The 21,192-nt window shown below is 34.0% G+C and overlaps 5 protein-coding genes across 5 annotated transcripts; all 5 read left to right on the top strand.

Annotated features, from left to right (window-relative positions):
• The first annotated feature begins 530 nt into the window (after window positions 1-530).
• LOC109582356 (uncharacterized) lies at window positions 531-1,417 on the top strand. Its single transcript, XM_019997024.1, has 4 exons — window positions 531-561; window positions 615-686; window positions 737-1,025; window positions 1,070-1,417. The coding sequence occupies exons 3-4, from the start codon at window positions 775-777 to the stop codon at window positions 1,269-1,271; spliced, it is 453 nt and encodes a 150-aa protein (XP_019852583.1). The 5' UTR covers window positions 531-561; window positions 615-686; window positions 737-774; the 3' UTR covers window positions 1,272-1,417.
• A 2,843-nt stretch (window positions 1,418-4,260) lies between these two features.
• On the top strand, window positions 4,261-5,105 carry LOC109582355 (uncharacterized). The gene is made up of 4 exons (XM_019997023.1): window positions 4,261-4,288; window positions 4,336-4,407; window positions 4,459-4,747; window positions 4,790-5,105. Exons 2-4 carry the CDS (start codon window positions 4,392-4,394, stop codon window positions 4,986-4,988), a joined length of 504 nt encoding a protein of 167 aa, XP_019852582.1. The 5' UTR covers window positions 4,261-4,288; window positions 4,336-4,391; the 3' UTR covers window positions 4,989-5,105.
• Window positions 5,106-10,875: 5,770 nt separating this feature from the next.
• LOC109582352 (ADAMTS-like protein 4) lies at window positions 10,876-12,840 on the top strand. The gene is made up of 6 exons (XM_019997018.1): window positions 10,876-10,904; window positions 11,489-11,833; window positions 11,877-11,929; window positions 12,003-12,167; window positions 12,269-12,410; window positions 12,547-12,840. Exons 2-6 carry the CDS (start codon window positions 11,725-11,727, stop codon window positions 12,648-12,650), a joined length of 573 nt encoding a protein of 190 aa, XP_019852577.1. The 5' UTR covers window positions 10,876-10,904; window positions 11,489-11,724; the 3' UTR covers window positions 12,651-12,840.
• A 116-nt stretch (window positions 12,841-12,956) lies between these two features.
• Window positions 12,957-14,110, top strand: LOC109582326 (uncharacterized). Its single transcript, XM_019996996.1, has 5 exons — window positions 12,957-13,086; window positions 13,133-13,453; window positions 13,511-13,873; window positions 13,931-13,962; window positions 14,072-14,110. Exons 1-5 carry the CDS (start codon window positions 13,002-13,004, stop codon window positions 14,108-14,110), a joined length of 840 nt encoding a protein of 279 aa, XP_019852555.1. The 5' UTR covers window positions 12,957-13,001.
• A 4,114-nt stretch (window positions 14,111-18,224) lies between these two features.
• LOC109582353 (A disintegrin and metalloproteinase with thrombospondin motifs 10-like) lies at window positions 18,225-20,832 on the top strand. The gene is made up of 6 exons (XM_019997019.1): window positions 18,225-18,327; window positions 18,743-19,087; window positions 19,153-19,190; window positions 19,587-19,754; window positions 20,071-20,212; window positions 20,550-20,832. Exons 2-6 carry the CDS (start codon window positions 18,979-18,981, stop codon window positions 20,642-20,644), a joined length of 552 nt encoding a protein of 183 aa, XP_019852578.1. The 5' UTR covers window positions 18,225-18,327; window positions 18,743-18,978; the 3' UTR covers window positions 20,645-20,832.
• Window positions 20,833-21,192: the final 360 nt, after the last annotated feature.

A 21,192-nucleotide genomic window follows, 5' to 3' on the forward strand; every position in this document is an offset into this window, starting at 1 on the left:
TATATGCAACGTACAGCTTGGATAAATTGTACTATTGGCAATGGAGTATTGCTATATATTGAAAATGGATCGTATGATTATACTCTAACTGTTACTTGGAATGGAGAGGCTATTACTAGTGGAGTACTGAGTCAATCAAACAACAATGGAGATCATGTGTACAGATTCTATTTGTATGTTGGTGATATTGATAACAATAATGTTGTACAACGAAACAATTATCATACTATATCAGGTATATAAAAAGTTTTATATAAAATAATGCACAATTTTTCTTAGTACCAGCAACTGCTCCCTCTTCTCCTATTATTGTCAAGAAGTCAATCAACACTATCACTGTCAGTTGGACTGCACTTGATTCATCTGATGCTGATGGATATGTAATCAATGTCACGAATGACAGAGACACTGTGCAGACAGTACAGGTGGAGGGAAGTAATAATAATACAATCACACTGAATGGACTGAGAGGAGGAACAACTTATAACATTACAGTCAGAGCCTATCAACAATTACTGGGACCTGCTAGTAGTGCAATCAGTGTACAGACCTTACCCGCAGGTATTAACCATCTATTTCACTTTTAACCCATGGAAATGTTGATGCATTTCTAGTTAACGCCTGTAACTCCTCATGCATAAACTCTCCTTCAATTAGTAGTACAACTATAGTCTTAACAATTAATGGTAAGTAAAACTAATTATAATTTTTACATTATCAGGTAAACTTGCTTTAGATATAACTACAGCCCCATATTATTGCTATACTTCAGTCATGATCTCGCCCTGGCAGAGCAAGACTACTACAGTCAGTAATGCCACTCCATCAGTTTCAGTAACTCCATCAATCAGTGATACATCAGATAGTGTTATTGCTCTTGGTGTGTCAGTAGGCGTATTGTTGATTCTAACAACTGCCAGTGTTATTACTAATATCTACTGCTTTATAAAGTATTGTAAACATTCTGTTGACAGAAATAAAAATGAAAGGATAAAAAATTCTTTTTCAGCTACAAAGCAAACAAAGTTAGTAATATTCTATTTGCTAACTATAATACATTGCATGATAGAACTGAATACGATATTGCATTGCAAGTATGTGAATCATATGAACTTCATAAGACTAAACTAAAGGAAAAGAGTGACGAAGATATTGCAATGCAAGTATGTGAACCATATGAACTTTGCAAGGCTAAAATAGGTGAAGTGGTTGAGGAAGTTTATGCTGAATGTGAAGCATTGTCTAACAGTGCTCATAAAGAGTACATTTGAACTGCTTTAAAAAACAAAAAATATAGATAATTCAAAATGTTATTTTTCATTTGTAGTTTCATTGCTATAGCTGTTTTACTATTTTATTTTTTGTAGCAATTATGTTACATGTATGGGTATTTGTTTATCAAAGTAGTTACACAAAATTTTTATGAGACAACTTATGCCTGTAAGTGCATGTACGTATGATCCAATTCATACATATTTTGAAGAATTTACCCTTAACAACACTAGTGAGTGATTAGATGAAGCTTTAATCCCAACTGTCATAATTAGACATGTATGTTAAGAATAATAAAGTCATGCATACACTTTGAATGCTTATTGTGGCATGCAACTTTTTGCTAATTTATTGCACACCAAAACAATACCAAAACCTTAATTATTAACTTGTATCAATGTTACTTAAGACCTATTATCAATATAAATATCATTATACAACCATAATGCCTTAAAATGTGATCTAATGAATGCTGTTAACTTCTTTTGCCATACAGTATATAATGTAAATCTGAAAGACATGAGGCAATAGTAAAAATAACATTATTGTAAAAAATAATGTTGCACACTAGACTATACCACAATTATAGTAATATGATATCCTAATTTTTGCAAAAAATTTAAATTTAAGGTATAGTAAATAGCCAAATATATCTTCTTATGTTGTGTAAAAACTTAGAACTGATTCCAAAACAAAGTTGCTCAAAAAATGGACCAAAGTCTCTGTACTATAGTTCAGGGTCCCTGGCTAAATTTTTCCAAAATTGTAAAGGAAAGGATTTAAATCTACTTTTTATAATATTTTCTGGTACATATACATGTACATGTTCTTTTGTTGTGTAGAAAGTTTGAGCTAATTGTGATAAAAATTGGATTTCTTCTGAATTTTTAAAGTTGCTCAAAATTTGGTCAAAGTACCTGTATTAGCTCCTTTTATTTTTTGCTTGTCAGTTGGGCCTCTTTCGATGTTAGGTCACAAAGTGTTATATTGTCAAAAATTGCCAAAAATTTCCCAGCTCTGCCCCATTGGTTGGTGATTCGGTGGATAGTCTTACAACATGTTGCTGGTGTCCATTGTCTTCTTGTTGAGTGTCAGTGAAGTTATTAGTCAATGTCCACCTTCCTCTGGTAAGACACTGGATATGTATAATAACAACTGTATAGGTTTTATAAGTATCTACCTGATGCATAATGGAAACTGTTATCCTAATGGATCATATTTTTGGGACCTTGATGTTAAATCAGTTACTGAAGCTATATCATGTGTGTTACCTGGTACTAGTCTAACTACTGGTCAGTGGGTTAGAGTTGCTGATCCTGATGATCCTGTTGACTGTAACAGTAATAGTGCCAGTGATCCTTTTCGTTGTACTTCTGTCACTTCACCTGATGCTACTCTCAGTCTTTATCTTGCTCTGCAGAGACAGCTACCAGCAGATCAAGAAGGATGGTACAAGTGTTGTCTACCAATTGACTGTTCTGCTGCTAGTAACATCATTTTTGCTAATATATACAGTAAGTGTTTTTATTGTATATGTTGACTAACAAAGTCAATTCATTTCTCTTACCCTTACGGCTTCACCATAAAATTTTAGAATATGTAAGCATGAACATTAGGGGGAACTATCATCAAAAAATTAGAGATAATACCATTAAGGAGGTAGGCCTGACAAATTGGAATATAGAGTCAAAATTTTGTAACATGAATTTAGCAAAGGGAATTGAGGTCTGTTTGCCAAAATTTTAGTTCTTAATTTTATAAGGCTATGTAGCAGCATAGGCCTACTCATGGTGAGAAAGTTTATACTAATACTCATTTTTAAAAACAGCTAAACACCAAATTAGTGTTGTGCATGTTGTAATATGTATGACATATGTGTACATGTAATTAGTAGGTTGTGTATTTTGTGTTAATTAGTATTTACGTAAACATATGCTTTTAATTAATGTATGATCTCATGTTCCTATGGCCTTATGCCCTCTTTTGTGTCACGTACAATGAGCTGGACAGCTCTGTCCAGCTCATGAGGACTCACTTGTTACTCCATACGGACCCTTTGTTAGTTACCTGTGTACAATAGTGTCCTTATTTCTTTGTTATGTTTTTGTATTTAAGTTCTGTAATCTTAGAGCAGTTTTTTTCTCTTTTTGTTGTAAAAGTATTTTAACTTGATATCTGCTAATCTTACTACGTGCAGCAACTCTAGCTAATCGCTATTGTAGTGCTGATTCTCAATAGTGCATACACATGGTGGTTAACATTGCTATATTGATACTGTCATTGTTACTGTAGAATGGGCTCAGATTGCTAAAATTACTGTTGAACTTCCTTCAGATATAACAGTTCTGCCTCAAATATACACACTACATGTTATTAAAGTCGGTATTCCAAATCGCAAGAAGATACACAATGCTACTTGGCACTATGAGTCTGGTGGTACTAGCACTAAAATGACTGCTGATATTTGTACTGGACAATATGGATATAATTGCATTATTGGTAATAGAGTATCACTTGAAGATGGATCATACGATTACACATTAACTGTTACTTGGAATGGAGAGGCTATTAGTACTGGAGTACTGAGTCAATCAAACAACAATGGGGATCATGTGTACAGATTCTATTTATATGTTGGTGATATTAGGGGAAATAATGTTGTACAACGAAACAAGTATCATACGATATCAGGTACAATGATTAAAATATTTTCTTATTATTGTGCACTTTTTCCTAGTACCAGCAACTGCTCCTTCTTTTCTTACTATTGTCAACAAGTCAGTCAACACTATCACTGTCAGTTGGACTGCACTTGATTCATCTGATGCTGATGGATATGTAGTCAATATCACTAGTGACACAGACACTGTGCAGACAGTACAGGTGGAGGGAAGTATTCATAATCTAATCACACTGAATGGATTGAGAGGAGGAACAACTTATAGTATCACAGTTAGAGCCTATCAACAATTACTGGGACCTGCTAGTGGTGCAATCAGTGTACAGACCTTATCAGGTAATTAACCATCTATTTTACCTTTACCATTCTGTATGTATTTCTAGTTACTACCTGTAACTCTTTGTGCATAAATCCTCCTTCAATTAGTAGTACAACTGCAATGTTACCATTTAATCGTAAGTGAAACTAGCTGCAATTTTTTACATTATCAGTTAAACTTGCCTTAGATACAACTACAACACCATATTATTGCTATACTTCAGTCATGATCTCGCCCTGGCAGAGCAAGACTACTACAGTCAGTAATGCCACTCCATCAGTTTCAGTAACTCCATCAATCAGTGATACATCAGATAGTGTTATTGCTCTTGGTGTGTCAGTAGGTGTATTGTTGATTCTAACAACTGTCAGTGTTATCATTAATATTTACTGCTTTATAAAGTATTGTAAATATTCTATTGACAGACGTATAAATGAAGGGATTAAAGAATTTTTTTCAGCTACCAAGCAAATAAAGTTAGTAATATTCCATTTGCTAACTAATTCATTGTATGATAGAACTGATTATGATATTGCAATGCAAGTACATGAGCCATATGAACTCCATGCACTAAGGAGAAAGAGTGATGAAGATATTGAAATGCATGTATGTGAACCATATGAACATTGCAGTGCTAAAACAGTTCAAGTGATTGAGGAGATTTATGCTGAATGTAAAGCATCACCTAATTACATTGCTGATGAAGATTACATTTGAACTGCTTTTAAAAAACAAAAAATATGTGTAGTTCTAAATGTAGTTTTCCCACCTGTAGTTTTATTGCTATAGCTGTATTACTATTTGATTTTTTGTAGCAATAATTTTACATGTTAATGAAAGTAGTTACGTAAAATCTTTATAAGACAACTTATGCCTGTCAGTGAACGCAAATACATGATCCAATTCATGCATATACATGTATCATTTACCCTTAACAACATTAGTAAGTGATTAGGTGAAGCTTCATAGACTTTAATAAATTTTGGATGCACGGCAGTCATATGCATGCTTATCATGGTATGCAACTTCTTGGTACATTTACACTAATATAATACCAAAGTATATCAAACTAAGTATTATCACTTGTGTCATGGGATGTCTTGTTACTTAAATATTATCATAATACAACCATAATGCCTTAAAATGATATGATCTGATGTTGATTTCTTTCATCATACAGCCATGTGAATCTATAAGACATGGGGGCAGCAGTAACAGTAATGTTACATAATTTACTACCATAAACTTAATAATATGATATTCTGGATTTTTCACAAAAAATTAAGTTTTAAATGGCAAATGCATTTTTTTTAATTTTGAGCTGATTCAAATCCAAAGTTGATCAAAAATTAGGCCAAAGTCCTTGTACTGCAGGATCACTAGCCAAATTTTGCCAAAATTGAAAGGAGCAAACTTTTAATTTTAATAATTTACTCATACATGGAGAAAGTTTAGCTGATTCTGATTGAAATTAGATTTTTAAAGACAAATTTCATGAGTTTGCTAAAAAATCTATTTTAGGATTTAATTTTTGCGAATTTATGTCGTCTGCCATCTTGTACCGTAATAAATAGTATCTATGCCTTAAAAAGGTGCTCTAGGCATATAAGTTTTCCAAGGGAGACATTTGTGGGCATTTGACTCAATTTGACTATGCATTTGATCAAAGCCAAAATGTAGTAAATGCTTCCCTTATATCAGTTAATGAGTAGTTACATTAACTTTGGTACAGTCAAAATTAATAGAAATTTTATTACAGCTATAATTATTGTGACAAACAATTTGAAAGAAGTGCTCACTGTCAATAAAATGATTCTAAGACTAACTTAGAAACTATAATTCAAATTGTGACTAGACCTACCAAAAGTGACAATGTAATTAATTCTAGGCTTAAATTTTTAGATATTGATCACAAAATTAATATGAGAATCAACCCATATATTTCACCAGTCTCACATAGCAGAATACCATCAAAACCAACAATACTCTCAGCAGTCATGCATGATATACACAAGTACAATAATTCCAGACAAAGATAAAACAGAAAAGCAGGTCATTTGAGATCATAATTCAACTTAAAAATTCTTATATTTTCCGAAACTTTGTCTTATTTATTATATACAACTCAATACCACTTAATATTGTATTAAAGTTTTACGTACAATTGAAATACACTTTAACATGTAAGATTTAAGATTAAGGAATGATACATTTAGCATTAAAAACTTGTTAATCTTAGACACAATGAGGATGTTCAGGGCATGGAGCTAGGAGAAGGAAGCAACCAGTTTATTATGGACACTAGAACAGTATAATATCTCTTCATTGTAATTATAGGAGCAGAGTACCTGCCAATACCCAATAGTTTCAGGTGTTTCTTAATGGTACTCAAGTACCAGTGGATACAAATGATTCAGCAATTAACATACAGATGATGGAATGAACTCAATCCTGACCATATTTATATGTAGTGAGTGTTTTGCTGGCACTTACAGGTAATCTATGTCTAGCATGATGGTTTTGCATGAGCTAATGAAGGCATGGTGGTCTGTATTGCAGGCTAATCTGGTATGTATATATGGATTGATTCGGCTTAGTTGGTCATGGATTTGAATATGGATGGTTAAGCAAGGTGAGATCTAATATTATATCAAATTCCATCTCTTTACTTGTAAATGTACCTTTTAATTGTATTGTTGATATATTTCTAGTGAATTATAGCTGTGTTAACATTTGAAGGTGTATACAAATTTTCAATTTCTGTCTTTTTTCTACAAGACTTGTCCACAAGTGCAATATCATATTCTTTGATACTCAAGTTTCCAACACAATTTAGTTTCTAGCTTGCAAAACTTTGGTGAGTAAATTTATTAAAATTCTCATTATCAGTGGTAAAAAATGATAAGAAATTAATGTTATGTAATAGCTTAATAAATAAACTCTCACACCCACCATCACCACAAGAAGCCCATGATGCTCTTGGCCTCTATTGACCTTGCTATTGTCTTATTGCTGAGTGTCAGTGAAGTTATTAGTCAATGTCCACCTTCCTCTGGTAAGACACTGGATGTGTATAATAACAACTGTATAGGTTTTATAGGTATCTACCTGAGGCATAATGGAAACTGTTATACTAATAATGGATCGTTTTTTACTGACGGTAGTATCAGACCAACTCCTCTAGAGTGTGGTTTACCTGGTGCTACTCTGAATGGTGGACAATGGATTGGTCCTAATGGAGTAGTTCCTTGTGATGGTGGTAACAATGCAAATGTTGAATGTACTACTGGGTCAGGTGCTAGTCTCAGTGTTAACATAAATCCTGCTAATGGCTTTCTTGGGGTAGATGGTGATGGCCAGTATATGTGCTGTCTACCCACTAGTTGCTCAACTCCTGGTACTAACATCATCACTACTACTATATTCAGTAAGAGGAGATTATATAACTTACTGATGTAGTAATTTTCATTTGTAGGATTTTCAGAGATAGAATCATTTACTGTTGCTGATCTTCCTTCTGATATGACAGTATATCCTCAGGAATACAAACTGAATTGTACTAAAATTGGATTCAATCACTATGATATTAGTATGAGCATTGGTAGTACTGCTCTGGTTAGTTACACTGGTTGTGGTGATGTTAGTAATAATTGTCCTGGTACTGATTTAAGTGGTCCTGTTGAAAACACAGTAAGATATACTGTTACTATCACATGGGATGGAATGAATGTCAGTAGTGGATCAATCAGTCAATCAACCACTGGAGATCAAATGTATCAGTGCAGGGTAGCAGATCATCCTGATGGTAATGAAATTAGATTACAAAATGTAACTATTAAAGGTATAATGTCTAAAAATGTGAATAATTCTTATTACCAAAAATTTTAGTTCCAGCAACTGCTCCCTCTTCTCTTACTGAAGTCAGCAAGACAGCTACCACTATCACTGTCAGTTGGACTGCACTTGATTCATCTGATGCTGATGGATATGTAGTCAATGTCACTAGTGACACTGGCACTGTGCAGACACTACAGGTGGAGGGAAGTAGTAATAATACAATCACACTGAATAGACTGAGAGGAGGAACAACTTATAGCATCACAGTCAGAGCCTATCAACAATTACTGGGACCTTCCAGTGCAATAAGTGTCTTCACTCATCTTTGTCAGCAAGAAGGTATTATTATTTTTAATTATAAGAAATTTACATATTATTTTACAGGTATCTACCTGACCGGATTTAATGCAGGAACCTGTTATACTAATGGTTCATATTTTTGGGATAGTACTGTCAATACAGCTAATGAAGCTATATCATGTGTGTTACCTGGTACTAGTCTAACTACTGGTCAGTGGGTTAGAGTTGCTGATCCTGACGATCCTGTTGACTGTAACAGTAATAGTGCCAGTGATCCTTTTCGTTGTACTAATGTCACTTCACCTGATGCTATTCTCAATCTTTATCTTGCTCAGGGACTACCAGCAGATCAGGAAGGCTGGTACAAGTGTTGTCTACCCACTGATTGTTCAGATCCTAACACTAACATCATCTTTGCTAATATATTCAGTAAGAGGATATTATAATCTCATACTGATGGGATAAATTTTACTTGTAGGATATGCAGAGATAGAATCATTTACTGTTGCTGATCTTCCTTCTGATATGACAGTATATCCTCAGGAATACAAACTGAATTGTGTTAAGATTGGAATATATTTGTATAGTATTAGCATAAGCATTGGTAGTACTGCACTAACTAATTACACTGGCTGTAATGATAATAATAGTAATTCCCCTTGTCTTGGTACTGTGTTAGTTAGTAGTACCAACACAATAAGATATACCGTTACTATCACATGGGATGGAATGAATGTCAGTAGTGGATCAATCAGTCAATCAACCACTGGAGATCAAATGTATCAGTGTCTACTGGATAATCCTAGTGGTAATGATAGAATACGTTTTTTAACCATAAAAGGTAATAGATACACATATAGTTATGGGTCTTACTGTCTCTTTCTATTAGTACCAGCAACTGCACCCTCTTCTCTTACTGTGGTCAGCAAGACAACTACCACTATCACTGTCAGTTGGACTGCACTTGATTCATCTGATGCTGATGGATATGTAGTCAATGTCACTAGTGACACAGACACTGTGCAGACAGTACAGGTGGAGGGAAGTAGTAATAATACAATCACACTGAATGGACTGAGAGGAGGAACAACTTATAACATCACAGTCAGAGCCTATCAACAATTACTGGGACCTGCTACTACAATTAGTGTACAGGCAGGGCTACCAGGTATTGCTACTGTACCTTTTAATGTGATTGTAACAAAATTATAATGTATTCCTAGTTATTAGTTCAATCAATCAGACACTAGTCTCATCCATTACACAACTTAATAACACTCAATATCGTATTGATTGTCTCACAACTACTGATATAAATCCTTCAACTGATGTTTACTGGTTAGTGAATGGAGTGATGAAGAGTAACTCAATGTATACATTAATTGATGTCCTGACATACAACAACACACTACTGGTATATCCTGACCCACTGGGAGTGTCAGTTAATGTTACCTGCATAGCGATGCTTGGACGAGTCAACTACAGTCAATCTGTGATATTAAATGGTAGATCTATATGATGATATTTTTACTTAATAAGATTTCTTAATTTTCTAGCTCCTAGTGGTCCTCCTAATAATGTGAGAGGGTTCATGTTAAATGAAACTGGTATCAAAGTGAACTGGACCACTTCATCAGAGACTAATGGATATGTGATTGTGTATACTACTGGAGGTGTAACAAGGAATGCAGTATCTACCAGGGATGATGAAATTGTACTAACAGATCTCTCACCAATGAGTACCTATACCATCAGTGTGTACTCATATATAGATCTTCCTTCAGTTAATAGTACAGTAACAGTGTTAAGATTTGATGGTGAGTTAATGTCATTGAGAGAGCGTAATTGATATCTGTTCTAGCTCCTAGTCCAGTAACTAGTCTCTCAGTATTTAATGTCTACACCACTGGTATTACAGTGAACTGGACTGTTCCCAGTAGCGACAACTATGTAACATACTACACCATCTCCTATACTCCATCTTGTCCCCAGTTATTATCAGTGAATGAGACAGTCTCTGTTGCTCCTCATCAGTCCACTACAACATACAGTTATACATTAATAGGTCTGTACAGTGGTATGAACTATACCATCACAGTGAGAGCTGGTAATGTACTAGGAAGATCTGATCCTAATTCAATTTATGAGGATACACGGTCATCAAGAGGTACATGTATCTATATTATTTTACTAATTTCACATTTATTGTGATGTCTTTATTAGCTCCTACTAGTGTGCCTAATTCTCTATCACTGTCACAGCCAAATAATAGTCTCACTTGGAAAGAGGTTAATTGTTCAGAACGTAATGGTCTAATCACTGGCTATACAGTGATGATCAGTAACAGTAGTATCACATACAACCTCACCAGTACCGAGAGATATATCATATTGAATGATCTAGTATTTGGTACTAAGTATAACATCAGTGTAGCTGCTGTCAATTTTGTTGGAAGAGGTCCCTTCAGTGATCCTATTTTAGTAGAGATTGGAATAGGTAAGTTAATAGCATAATTTGTATACCTGTATGCATAAAACAATTTAAAAGGTTAAGAAGATATTTTAAATACTGCCAAAATACAAACATTTTAACATATTAGTGTATCTGAAAAATGGAAAATTGTCTCCCAACCATTTTTGATGAGATTTGGTTATAAGACCTTGTACTAGACTACAGAAACTGTGGCCTAATTTTTTAACAACTTTAAAAATTAATAAAAAGTTAAGTTTTATAGGAAGTGGCTCAAAATTTTTATATAACATAGGGACATTCATATGTATCAGAATTCAATTTTAAAATGAAAATTATTTCTTATAGTTGTACTATTATGATGTTTTGTCAAATTAGACAAGGTGCTGAACACTATGCATTAATTGGTTTTGAGGTATTAGTGACTGCTTTTGAACAGTAGAAGTTGCTGGTTTTGAGATAATAGTGAAAAGTAACACTATATAGTTGGAAACCCTGACTCCTCTTATTAATTATACTACTCAGTGTGGTTTTATATTGTATTGATGTTTTACTCAGATTTGAAATAAACTTAACATACTGTAATAGTGCTTATCATATCTATTTAACAGGTCCAGCTCAAATTGATAGATTTAAGGAGCTTCCTAATCCAAGAGATAATGAGGTTGTTCAGGGAGCTGGGAGGAGAAAACAACCAGTTTATGGACACCAGAACAATACAATATCTCTTCATTGTAATTATAGGAGCAGAGTACCAGCCAATACTCAATGGCTTTGGGTGTTTCTTAATGGTACTCAAGTACCAGTGGATACAAATGATTCAGCAATCAACGTCACAGATGATGGAATGAACTCAATCCTGACCATATTTCCTTTTAGTCAACATTTTGCTGGCACTTATCGCTGTAACGCATCAAATGAAGCTGGAAGTGATACTGGCGATGTTATTATTGAATGTGAGATTATAATTATGCTTTAACTATTTTAAGTACTGTTCAGTTAGATCTCTTATAATTGAGGAAAAATCATGGCTGGCATCTCCATGGAGTCAAGTATGCTTGTATTTAGAATATGAGTATTTTTTATTTGTGTATAATTGCATCATTGTATTTTCTTTTTCTCTAGTGTATTCCTGATTGCCATCGAGGTATAAGAAACAGAACAGTTGTTTGCATGACTGTCTCTACTCGTATGATAATGGATGGTTGTAGTCCTCCTCCACCTTCAAGTGAAGAAACTTGCCATGAAAGAGGACCATGCACACACTGGGTAGCTGAATCTTGGTCAATGGTAGGCACTTGTCTAGCATAATCAGGGAATTATTTTCAATAATAATTATTATTGACATTTTGTCATTATGTCTTACAATTTTTACCATTTTATTTAAATAGTGTTCAAAGTCTTGTGGGGTTGGTTATCAAGTTCGTAGAGTCAATTGTCAAGCAACATATGACAGTAATATCACATTAAGTGATTTGGAGTGTTTGACAGCACGCCCTCCTGTCTTCAGATATTGCAATATTCATAACTGCCGTAAGTAATTGTATTACAATGAAAAATGTTTGTAGAATTTTTTGTCTGTAAACAATTTTATCATTAAGCCAAATGTTTGATAAATAAAATTAATAAGCTTTAATATTATATTAAATTTTGTCTCTTTGATTTATAGCATGCAGTGAACCAAAATTTTGCAAGCTAATTGTTGGAGCTGAATTGTGTTGGAGACTTGAGTATCAAAGAATTTGCTGTTACACTTGTCAACATACCCTGTAATAAAGAATAATTTTAGAATAAAAAATTTAACAATTTGTGCTGTTAATTGTTAATAAAATTATGCTGTAGATCTACTTGTAGTGTAATGTACCTTTAATGTGCATTGTTTATAATAACTGTGTTAGCATCATGATTTTCTCTATGAGTAAATTTATTGAAATCTTCCTTATCAGTTAAAACTGATGAAAAATATATAATTCAGAAACCTTTAAAATACATGCTATTCCTTTGACATAATGTATAAATTTGTAATTGTTATCAAGTAGATCTATAAATTAAATAAATTAATGTTATGTTAGACTCTATAGAGCTTAAATAAACTCTCACACCCACCATTACCACAAGAAGCCCATGATGCTCTTGGCCTCTATTGACCTTGCTATTGTCTTCTTGTTGAGTGTCAGTGAAGTTATTAGTCAATGTCCACCTTCCTCAGGTAAGACACTGGATGTGTATAATAACAACTGTATAGGTTTTTATAGGTATCTACCTGAGGTATGATGGAAACTGTTTTCCCAATGGATCATATTTTTCAGATAGTAGAATCAGACCAACTCCTCTAGAGTGTGGTTTACCTGGTGCTACTCTGAATGGTGGACAATGGATTGGTCCTAATGGAGTAGTTCCTTGTGATGGTGGTAACAATGCAAATGTTGAATGTACTACTGGGTCAGGTGCTAGTCTCAGTGTTAACATAAATCCACCAAGCTTTCTTGAAGCAACGGGTGATGGCTGGTACAAATGTTGCCTGCCCAACGATTGTTCAAATCCTAACACTAACAGCATTTTTGCTAATATATTCAGTAAGAGAAGACTATATTCAGTTATTCACTTACTGATGTAATTATTTTTATTTGTAGGATTTACTCAAATAGAATCATTTACTGTTGCTGATCTTCCTTCTGATATGACAGTATATCCTCAGGAATTCAAATTGAATTGTGTTAAAATTGGATTCATTCGTTACGATGTTATGATGATCATTGGTAATACTCTGCTGGCTAATTACACTAATTGTCATGATCCTGATAATGCTTGTCCTGGTACTGTGATATTTAGTAGTACCAACACAATAAGATATACCATTACTGTCACATGGGATGGAATGATTGTCAGTAATGGATTGATCAATCAATTAGTTACTGGAGATCAAATGTATCAATGTAGGATAGCAGATCATCCTGATGCTAATGCAGATAGAACACGTAATATAACTGTAAAAGGTAATGTCATTATATCAATCAATGCTAACAATTAATTCTTGTTACCAATAATATTAGTGCCAACAACTGCTCCCTCTTCTTTCACTGTGGTCAACAAGACAGCTACCACTATCACTATCAGTTGGACTGCATTTGATTCATCTGATGCTGATGGATATGTAGTCAATGTCACTAGTGACACAGACATTGTGCGGACAGTACAGGTGGATAGAAGTAGTAATAATACAATCACACTAAATCGACTAAGAGGAGGAACAACTTATAACATCACAGTCAGAGCCTATCAACAATTACTGGGACCTGCCAGTGCAATAAGTGTCTTCACTCATCTTTGTCGACAAGAAGGTATTTTTGTTTTTAATTATGATTATAATTAAGAAATGTACACAATTAATTTTACAGGTATCTACCTGACTAGATTTAATGCAAGAACCTGTTATATTAATGGTTCATATTTTTGGGATAGTACTGTCAATGCAGCTAATGAAGCTATATCATGTGTGTTACCTGGTACTAGTCTAACTACTGGTCAGTGGGTTAGAGTTGCTGATCCTGATGATCCTGTTGACTGTAACAGTAATAGTGCCAATGATCCTTTTCGATGTACTAATGTCACTTCACCTGATGCTATTTTCAATCTTTATCTTGCTCAGGGACTATCAGCAGCTCAAGAAGGCTGGTACAAGTGTTGTCTACCCACTGATTGTTCAGATCCTAACACTAACATCATCTTTGCTAATATATTCAGTAAGAGGAGATTATAATGTTATTTAGTGCCTGGTGTAATGATTTTTATTTGACTGTAGGATTTTCAGAAATAGAATCATTTACTGTTGTTGATCTTCCTTCTGATATGACAGTATATCCTCAGGAATACAAACTGAACTGTACTAAAATTGGCCACCATGAGTATGGTATTAGTATGAACATTGGTAGCACTGCACTTGCTAGTTATACTCGCTGCAATGATGAAAGTAATGATTCTCCTTGCCCTGGCACTGTGTTAGTTAGTAGCAGCAACACAATAAGATACACTGTTAATGTCACATGGGATGGAATGAATGTTAGTAGTGGATCAATCAGTCAATCAACCACTGGAGATCAAATGTATCAGTGTATAGTTACAGTTACTCATCAACCTACTAAAAGACGTAATGTAATTATAAAAGGTAACAAATTATACATTTTTATCACCTTGCAAATCTATTTGATACTTTTAGTTCCAGCAACTGCTCCCTCTTCTCTTACTGAAGTCAATAAGACAATTAACACTATCACTGTCAGTTGGACTGCACTTGATTCATCTGATGCTGATGGATATGTAGTCAATGTCACTAATGACACAGACACTGTGCAGACAGTACAGCTGGAGGGAAGTGGCAATAATACAATCACACTGAATGGACTAAGGACAGAAACAACTTATAACATCACAGTCAGAGCATATGAACAGTTACTTGGACCTGCTACTACAATCAGTATACAGACCTTACCAGGTATTGCTACTGCACCTTTTAATATACTTGTAACATTTTTTATGTGTTTTTAGTTATTAATTCAATCAATCAGACACTAGTCTCATCCATTACACAACTTAATAATTCTGAATATCGTATTGATTGTATCACAACTACTAATATAAATCCTTCAACTGATGTTTACTGGTTAGTGAATGGAGTGATGATAAATAACTCAAACTATTCATTAATTGATGTTCTGACATACAACAACACACTACTGGTATATCCTGATCCACTGGGAGTGTCAGTTAATATTACTTGTAAAGCAATGCTTGGAGAAGTCAACTACAGTCAATCTGTGATATTACAAGGTATGATTATTCTTTAAACAATGATAGATATTTTTGTCTGCTCTGTTTTATATAGCTCCTAGTGGTCCTCCTAATAATGTGAGAGGGTTTATATTAAATGAAACTGGTGTCAAAGTGAACTGGACCACTTCACCAGAGACTAATGGATATGTGATTGAGTATACTACTAGAAATGTGACAAATGTAGTATCTACCAGTGAAGGTGAAATTGTACTGACAGATCTCTCCCCATTGAGTACCTATACCATCAGTGTGTACTCATATATAGATCTTCCTTCAGTTAATAGTACAGCAACAGTGTTAAAATTTGATGGTGAGTTATTATCATTTCAAGAGTGCATAATTAATCATTTGTTTTATACTTGTAGTTCCTAGTCCAGTAACTAATCTCTTAGTATCTAATGTATCTACCACTGATATTAAATTGAACTGGACTATTCCCAGTAGCGACAATTATGTAACATACTACACCATCATCTCCTATACTTCATCTTGTCCGGAATCATCATTAGTGAATGAGACAGTCTTTGTTGCTCCTCATCAGTCCACTACAATGTACAGTTATACATTAGCAGGTCTGTACAGTGGTTTGAACTATACCATCACAGTGAGAGCTGGTAATGTACTGGGACAATCCAATTCTAGTTTAGTTTATCAGGATACACGGTCATCCAAATTAGGTATATTATATTCTTTAGAAATTTACTTATGTGCATTTTTCTTGATATTCCAATAACATAGCCATACTGGCCATAGTGTCTGATACCAATAATTGATCCAATATTGTCATTCCACATTTTAGACACAGCTCTACATGCACATCATTTATTTACTTGATAATTTTAGTGTCCTCACTAATTCACTTACTTAATCTTTTGGAAATTTAGAAATTTTCTAGAAAATAATTAATTATTTTTAGGAAATTGTAAGTTCCCCCCCCCCAAATCATACATTTATCCTCCAGCAAAATATTAATTTTTCGCAAAAAGTATTGATTTTTGATGTATCATTAATTTTTTCCTCAAAGTTTGCCAGAAAATTTGTTATGTGAATTTTTCCAGGAAGTTTTAATTTTTGGGAAATAATAATTTTTTTGGAAAATTTGCTTCGAAATTTTTAATTTTAATCAACTGACCCTTTAATTTTATGCTCATTACCATGTGTCAAAATATTTTTACCATACGTATACTGTAATAATTATTTTATCTTTTAGCTCCTACTGGTGAACCTAATTTTCTGTCACTATCACAACCAATTAATAATCTCACTTGGAATGAGGTTAATTGCTCTGAACGTAATGGTATAATCAAAGGTTATATAGTGATGATCAGTAACAGTAGTTTCACATGCAACTTCACCACTACTGAGAGATTTATTATATTGAATGATCTAGTAAATGGTACTCGGTATAACATCAGTGTAGCTGCTGTCAACTCTTTTGGAACTGGTCCCTTCACTTCAATCAATGTTTTTATTCATTGTCAACAAGGAGGTATTTTGATTTTAATTATGCTAATTTGCAAGTATTGATTTTATAGATATATATTTGAAATATAATAGAAACTGTTATTCAAATGGATCATATTTTTGGGATAGCACTGTTGATTCAGATACTGAAGCTATATCATGTGTGTTACCTGGTGCTAGTCTAACTACTGGTCAGTGGGTTAGAGTTGCTGATCCTAATGATCCTGTTGACTGTAACAGTAATAGTGCCAGTGATCCTTTTCGTTGTACTAATGTCACTTCACCTGATGAACCTGATGCTACTCTCAGTCTTTATCTTGCTCAGGGACTACCAGCAGATCAAGAAGGCTGGTACAAGTGTTGTCTACCCACTGATTGTTCTAATGCTACTGACATCATCTTTGCTAATATATTCAGTAAAAGAAATTATGCATGACTACTTACTTTTATAATTATATTTCATTTGTAGGATATTCAGAAATAGAATCATTTACTGTTGCTGATCTTCCTACTAATATGACAATATATCCTCAGAAATACAAACTGAATTGTAATAAAATTGGATTTTTTCAGTATGATATTAGTATGAGCATTGGTAACTCTACACTGGCTAGTTATACTAATTGTGATGACCGAGTTAGTAATTACCCTTGTTATGGTACAGTGCTGGATAGTAATACCAACACAATAAGATATACTGTTACTATCACATGGGATGGAATGAATGTCAGTAGTGGATCAATCAGTCAATCAACCACTGGAGATCAAATGTATCAGTGTCTACTGGATAATCCTAGTGATGGTGATGATAGAACACGTACTTTAACAATAAAAGGTAATGTCTATTAATTTCAATAATTATTACTATTAACAATATTAGTACCACCAACTGCTCCCTCTTCTCTTACTGAGGAGAACAAGACAATCAACTCTGTCACTGTCAGTTGGACTGCACTTGATTCATCTGATGCTGATGGATATGTGGTCTATGTCACTAGTGACACAGACACTGTGCAGACAGTACAGGTGGAGGGAAGTAGTAATGATACTATAACACTGAATGGACTGAGAGGGGGAATAACTTATAACATCACAGTCAGAGCCTATCAACAATTACTGGGACCTGCTAGCAGTGCAATCAGTGTACATATATTAGGTATGTGTTAAGTTGTAACATTAAATGGGCATGTACCCTATAATAGGAAATTATAAAAATTTTAAAATTTACCATTTTGAAAAAATATATCTGCACTATAGTACAGAGACTTTGGGCCAATTTTGGAGCAACTTTTAAAATGCGTAAAGAAGCCAATTTTTATTTTAATTGTTTAAAATGTTTTTATGCAGGCACAAGAACATACATTAGAAAAATACACTAAAAATGGAAAATTTACTCCAATAACTATAGCTGTACTAGTAAATCATGTTTTGTTGAATTAAAATTGTATGGTCAAGGTGCTGAGTACAAAATCCTGTGAAAATCCTGACTAATTTTATTTATTATAGCACTCAATAAAAATAAATTGAAATACATTTCAATTTTTTAACATAATTGTGCTATCATTGAATAGGTCCAGCTCAAATTGATAGATTTAAGGAGCTTCCTGATCCAAGAGACAATGAGGTTGTTCAGGGAGCTGGGAGAAGAAAACAACCAGTTTATGGACACCAGAACAATACAATATCTCTTCATTGTAATTATTTGAGCAGAGTACCAGCCAATACCCAATGGTTTCGGGTGTTTCTTAATGGTACTCAAGTACCAGTGGATACAAATGATTCTGCAATCAACGTCACAGATGATGGAATGAATTCAATCCTGACCATATTTCCTTTTAGTCAACGTTTTGCTGGTACTTATCGCTGTAACACATCAAATGAAGCTGGAAGTGACACTGCAGATGTGATTGTTAAATGTAAGACTATATTATAATAATTATTATTAATTATAATTTTGTTAACTAATTGACTGTTCATTTAGATGAGCCTCTTGTATGGTTTGCATTTCCATGGAGTCAAGTATGTTTATACTAACACATATACTGTACATGTATCTAGAAATAGGAACAAATTGTGACCCCCTGAGAGCTAGGGGGCAGAAGGGAAAATTCTTGGCCCCCTAACAATATTGTGGGCTCAGCAATCAAAATAAAAACTTCATCTCAGAACATCATTTTAAAACTATTGGGCAAAATATGTAAAAGGGCTCTCAACAGTTCTGCATGAACTAGGAACTGGTAGTTTTGCAAGCCAGACCATTCCCCAACCTACAGTCATTGGGGTGGCTGGATGGTGAATGGTCTGGCTTGCAAGACTAAGGCCAACAGATTGTGATAAACAATCTCACATAGTATGATGCCTATAGCTTTCCATCATTTTATTGTTTATAAAGAGCTCATTATTATTATCTTCTAGTGTATCCCTGACTGTCATCGTGGTGTAAGGAATAGAACAGTTGTTTGCATGACACTCTCCACTCGTATGGTAATAATGGATGGTTGTAGTCCTCCTCCACCTCCAAGTCAAGAAAGATGTTATCAAAAAGGACCCTGTACCCACTGGGTTGTTAGGCCTTGGTCAATAGTAAGCACTTTCAAATTTAGATGCATTTTATTAAATTGAATTTCACTGCAATCGCAATGGTTTATACCGGCATACATGTATGCATAAAATCTCCAAAAATGGTGATATTTTAACAAACAGTAACTTCAAATACAATTGCAAATGCATTTCAAATGCAATTTTAATGACTCAAAAATGTATTAAATGTAATTCCAATGTACTTGATCCCAACCCTGCTTTCAATGCATTAGCATGATCAGCAAATAGCAGTAATTTTGTATAAACTCAATTAGAATTTTTTCATGATGATCTATTGGAAATTTTTAAAATAATATAGTGTTCAAAGTCTTGTGGGGTTGGTTATCAGATTCGAAGAGTCCAGTGTCAAGCAACATACAACAGTAATATCACATTCAGTGATTCAGAGTGTTTGACGGCACGCCCTCCTGTCTTTAGATACTGTAATTTTCAAGACTGCCGTAAGTACTTGTATTGTAATTAATTGATAAAATACTTTAGCTACTTGTACTTATTGTAATACTTAGCTAGTTATGTTTGAAGCATTTTTAGGTGCTAATTGTCTGTACCATGAAATTAAAATCCTTAAAAGTGCCATCCCTTTACAAGCTATGTAAACTGTCTATGACAAAAATTAAAGCCATGAATTGCCTGGTGACTATTGACAATAATTTATATAGTTATTCAAGCTAAACCTCAGCTTTATATAGATCAAGTTATGTACAAAAATTATTTTTTATAATAAAAAAGTGGATTTTATGTTATTATTTGCTACTCTTATTTTGTATCAATTTATAGCATGCAGTGAACCAAGTTATTGCAAGATAATTCTTGGAACTGAATTGTGTTGGAGACCTGAGCATCGAAGAACTTGCTGTCACTCTTGTCAATAAGCTCTTTTGGAAAAAAGAGAGAAAACTAATTCAAATTTGACTGCATGATAACTTAAAATGCATGTAGACTATATATTCACTGTAATTTTTTTACTATGAACTGTTCTTTGCATGTAATAAAATTACAGTGAGGCATGCATGGTACCTTTTCAGTTTTGACACGTCCAAAATAATTGTCTTCTAGTGATTTTTAGCGAACTATCTTGTACGTGTACAGGTCTTTGCCAATTTCACTGACATCAGCTCAAACACAGCAAAGGAATGCAATTTGCCTTGGAAGGTGAACAACCCACAATTAAGTCACAGCAATGAAGTGGATGTCTACTAGAGGGTATGACTTCCCTGTTCCTACCTACACCTTTTTTTATAGTCTCACTAGCACCATGTACATTCTATTCCTCAGCCTACAGTCATTGAGGTTTAGCTAGCGTGACTAATCCTTGTCAGTGTTCAACACTAAAGCAGCTTGTGTAACTGCATGATACAGAGCAACTTTAATCACTACAGGCTGAGGAGCCACAGTATTTTCATAGTAGTCTTTATTTTGG

This window comes from Amphimedon queenslandica, unplaced genomic scaffold, assembly GCF_000090795.2.
Source record: "Amphimedon queenslandica unplaced genomic scaffold, v1.1 AMPQUscaffold_13389, whole genome shotgun sequence".
Lineage (NCBI taxonomy): Eukaryota > Metazoa > Porifera > Demospongiae > Haplosclerida > Niphatidae > Amphimedon > Amphimedon queenslandica.

Excerpts from the sequence above, each read along its gene's own strand:
- LOC109582356 (XM_019997024.1), top strand. The coding sequence starts at position 775 with ATGATCTCGCCCTGGCAGAGCAAGACTACTACAGTCAGTAATGCCACT. Across the intron at positions 1,026-1,069 it reads TCAGCTACAAAGCAAACAAA|AACTGAATACGATATTGCAT; the intron begins GTTAGTAATATT and ends ATTGCATGATAG.
- LOC109582355 (XM_019997023.1), top strand. Across the intron at positions 4,748-4,789 it reads TCAGCTACCAAGCAAATAAA|AACTGATTATGATATTGCAA; the intron begins GTTAGTAATATT and ends ATTGTATGATAG.
- LOC109582352 (XM_019997018.1), top strand. The coding sequence starts at position 11,725 with ATGAACTCAATCCTGACCATATTTCCTTTTAGTCAACATTTTGCTGGC. Across the intron at positions 12,168-12,268 it reads TAGCTGAATCTTGGTCAATG|TGTTCAAAGTCTTGTGGGGT; the intron begins GTAGGCACTTGT and ends TTATTTAAATAG. Across the intron at positions 12,411-12,546 it reads TTGCAATATTCATAACTGCC|CATGCAGTGAACCAAAATTT; the intron begins GTAAGTAATTGT and ends TTTGATTTATAG.
- LOC109582326 (XM_019996996.1), top strand. The coding sequence starts at position 13,002 with ATGATGCTCTTGGCCTCTATTGACCTTGCTATTGTCTTCTTGTTGAGT. Across the intron at positions 13,087-13,132 it reads TCAATGTCCACCTTCCTCAG|GTATCTACCTGAGGTATGAT; the intron begins GTAAGACACTGG and ends AGGTTTTTATAG. Across the intron at positions 13,454-13,510 it reads CATTTTTGCTAATATATTCA|GATTTACTCAAATAGAATCA; the intron begins GTAAGAGAAGAC and ends TTTTATTTGTAG.
- LOC109582353 (XM_019997019.1), top strand. The coding sequence starts at position 18,979 with ATGAATTCAATCCTGACCATATTTCCTTTTAGTCAACGTTTTGCTGGT. Across the intron at positions 19,191-19,586 it reads TTGCATTTCCATGGAGTCAA|TGTATCCCTGACTGTCATCG; the intron begins GTATGTTTATAC and ends ATTATCTTCTAG. Across the intron at positions 19,755-20,070 it reads TTGTTAGGCCTTGGTCAATA|TGTTCAAAGTCTTGTGGGGT; the intron begins GTAAGCACTTTC and ends AAAATAATATAG.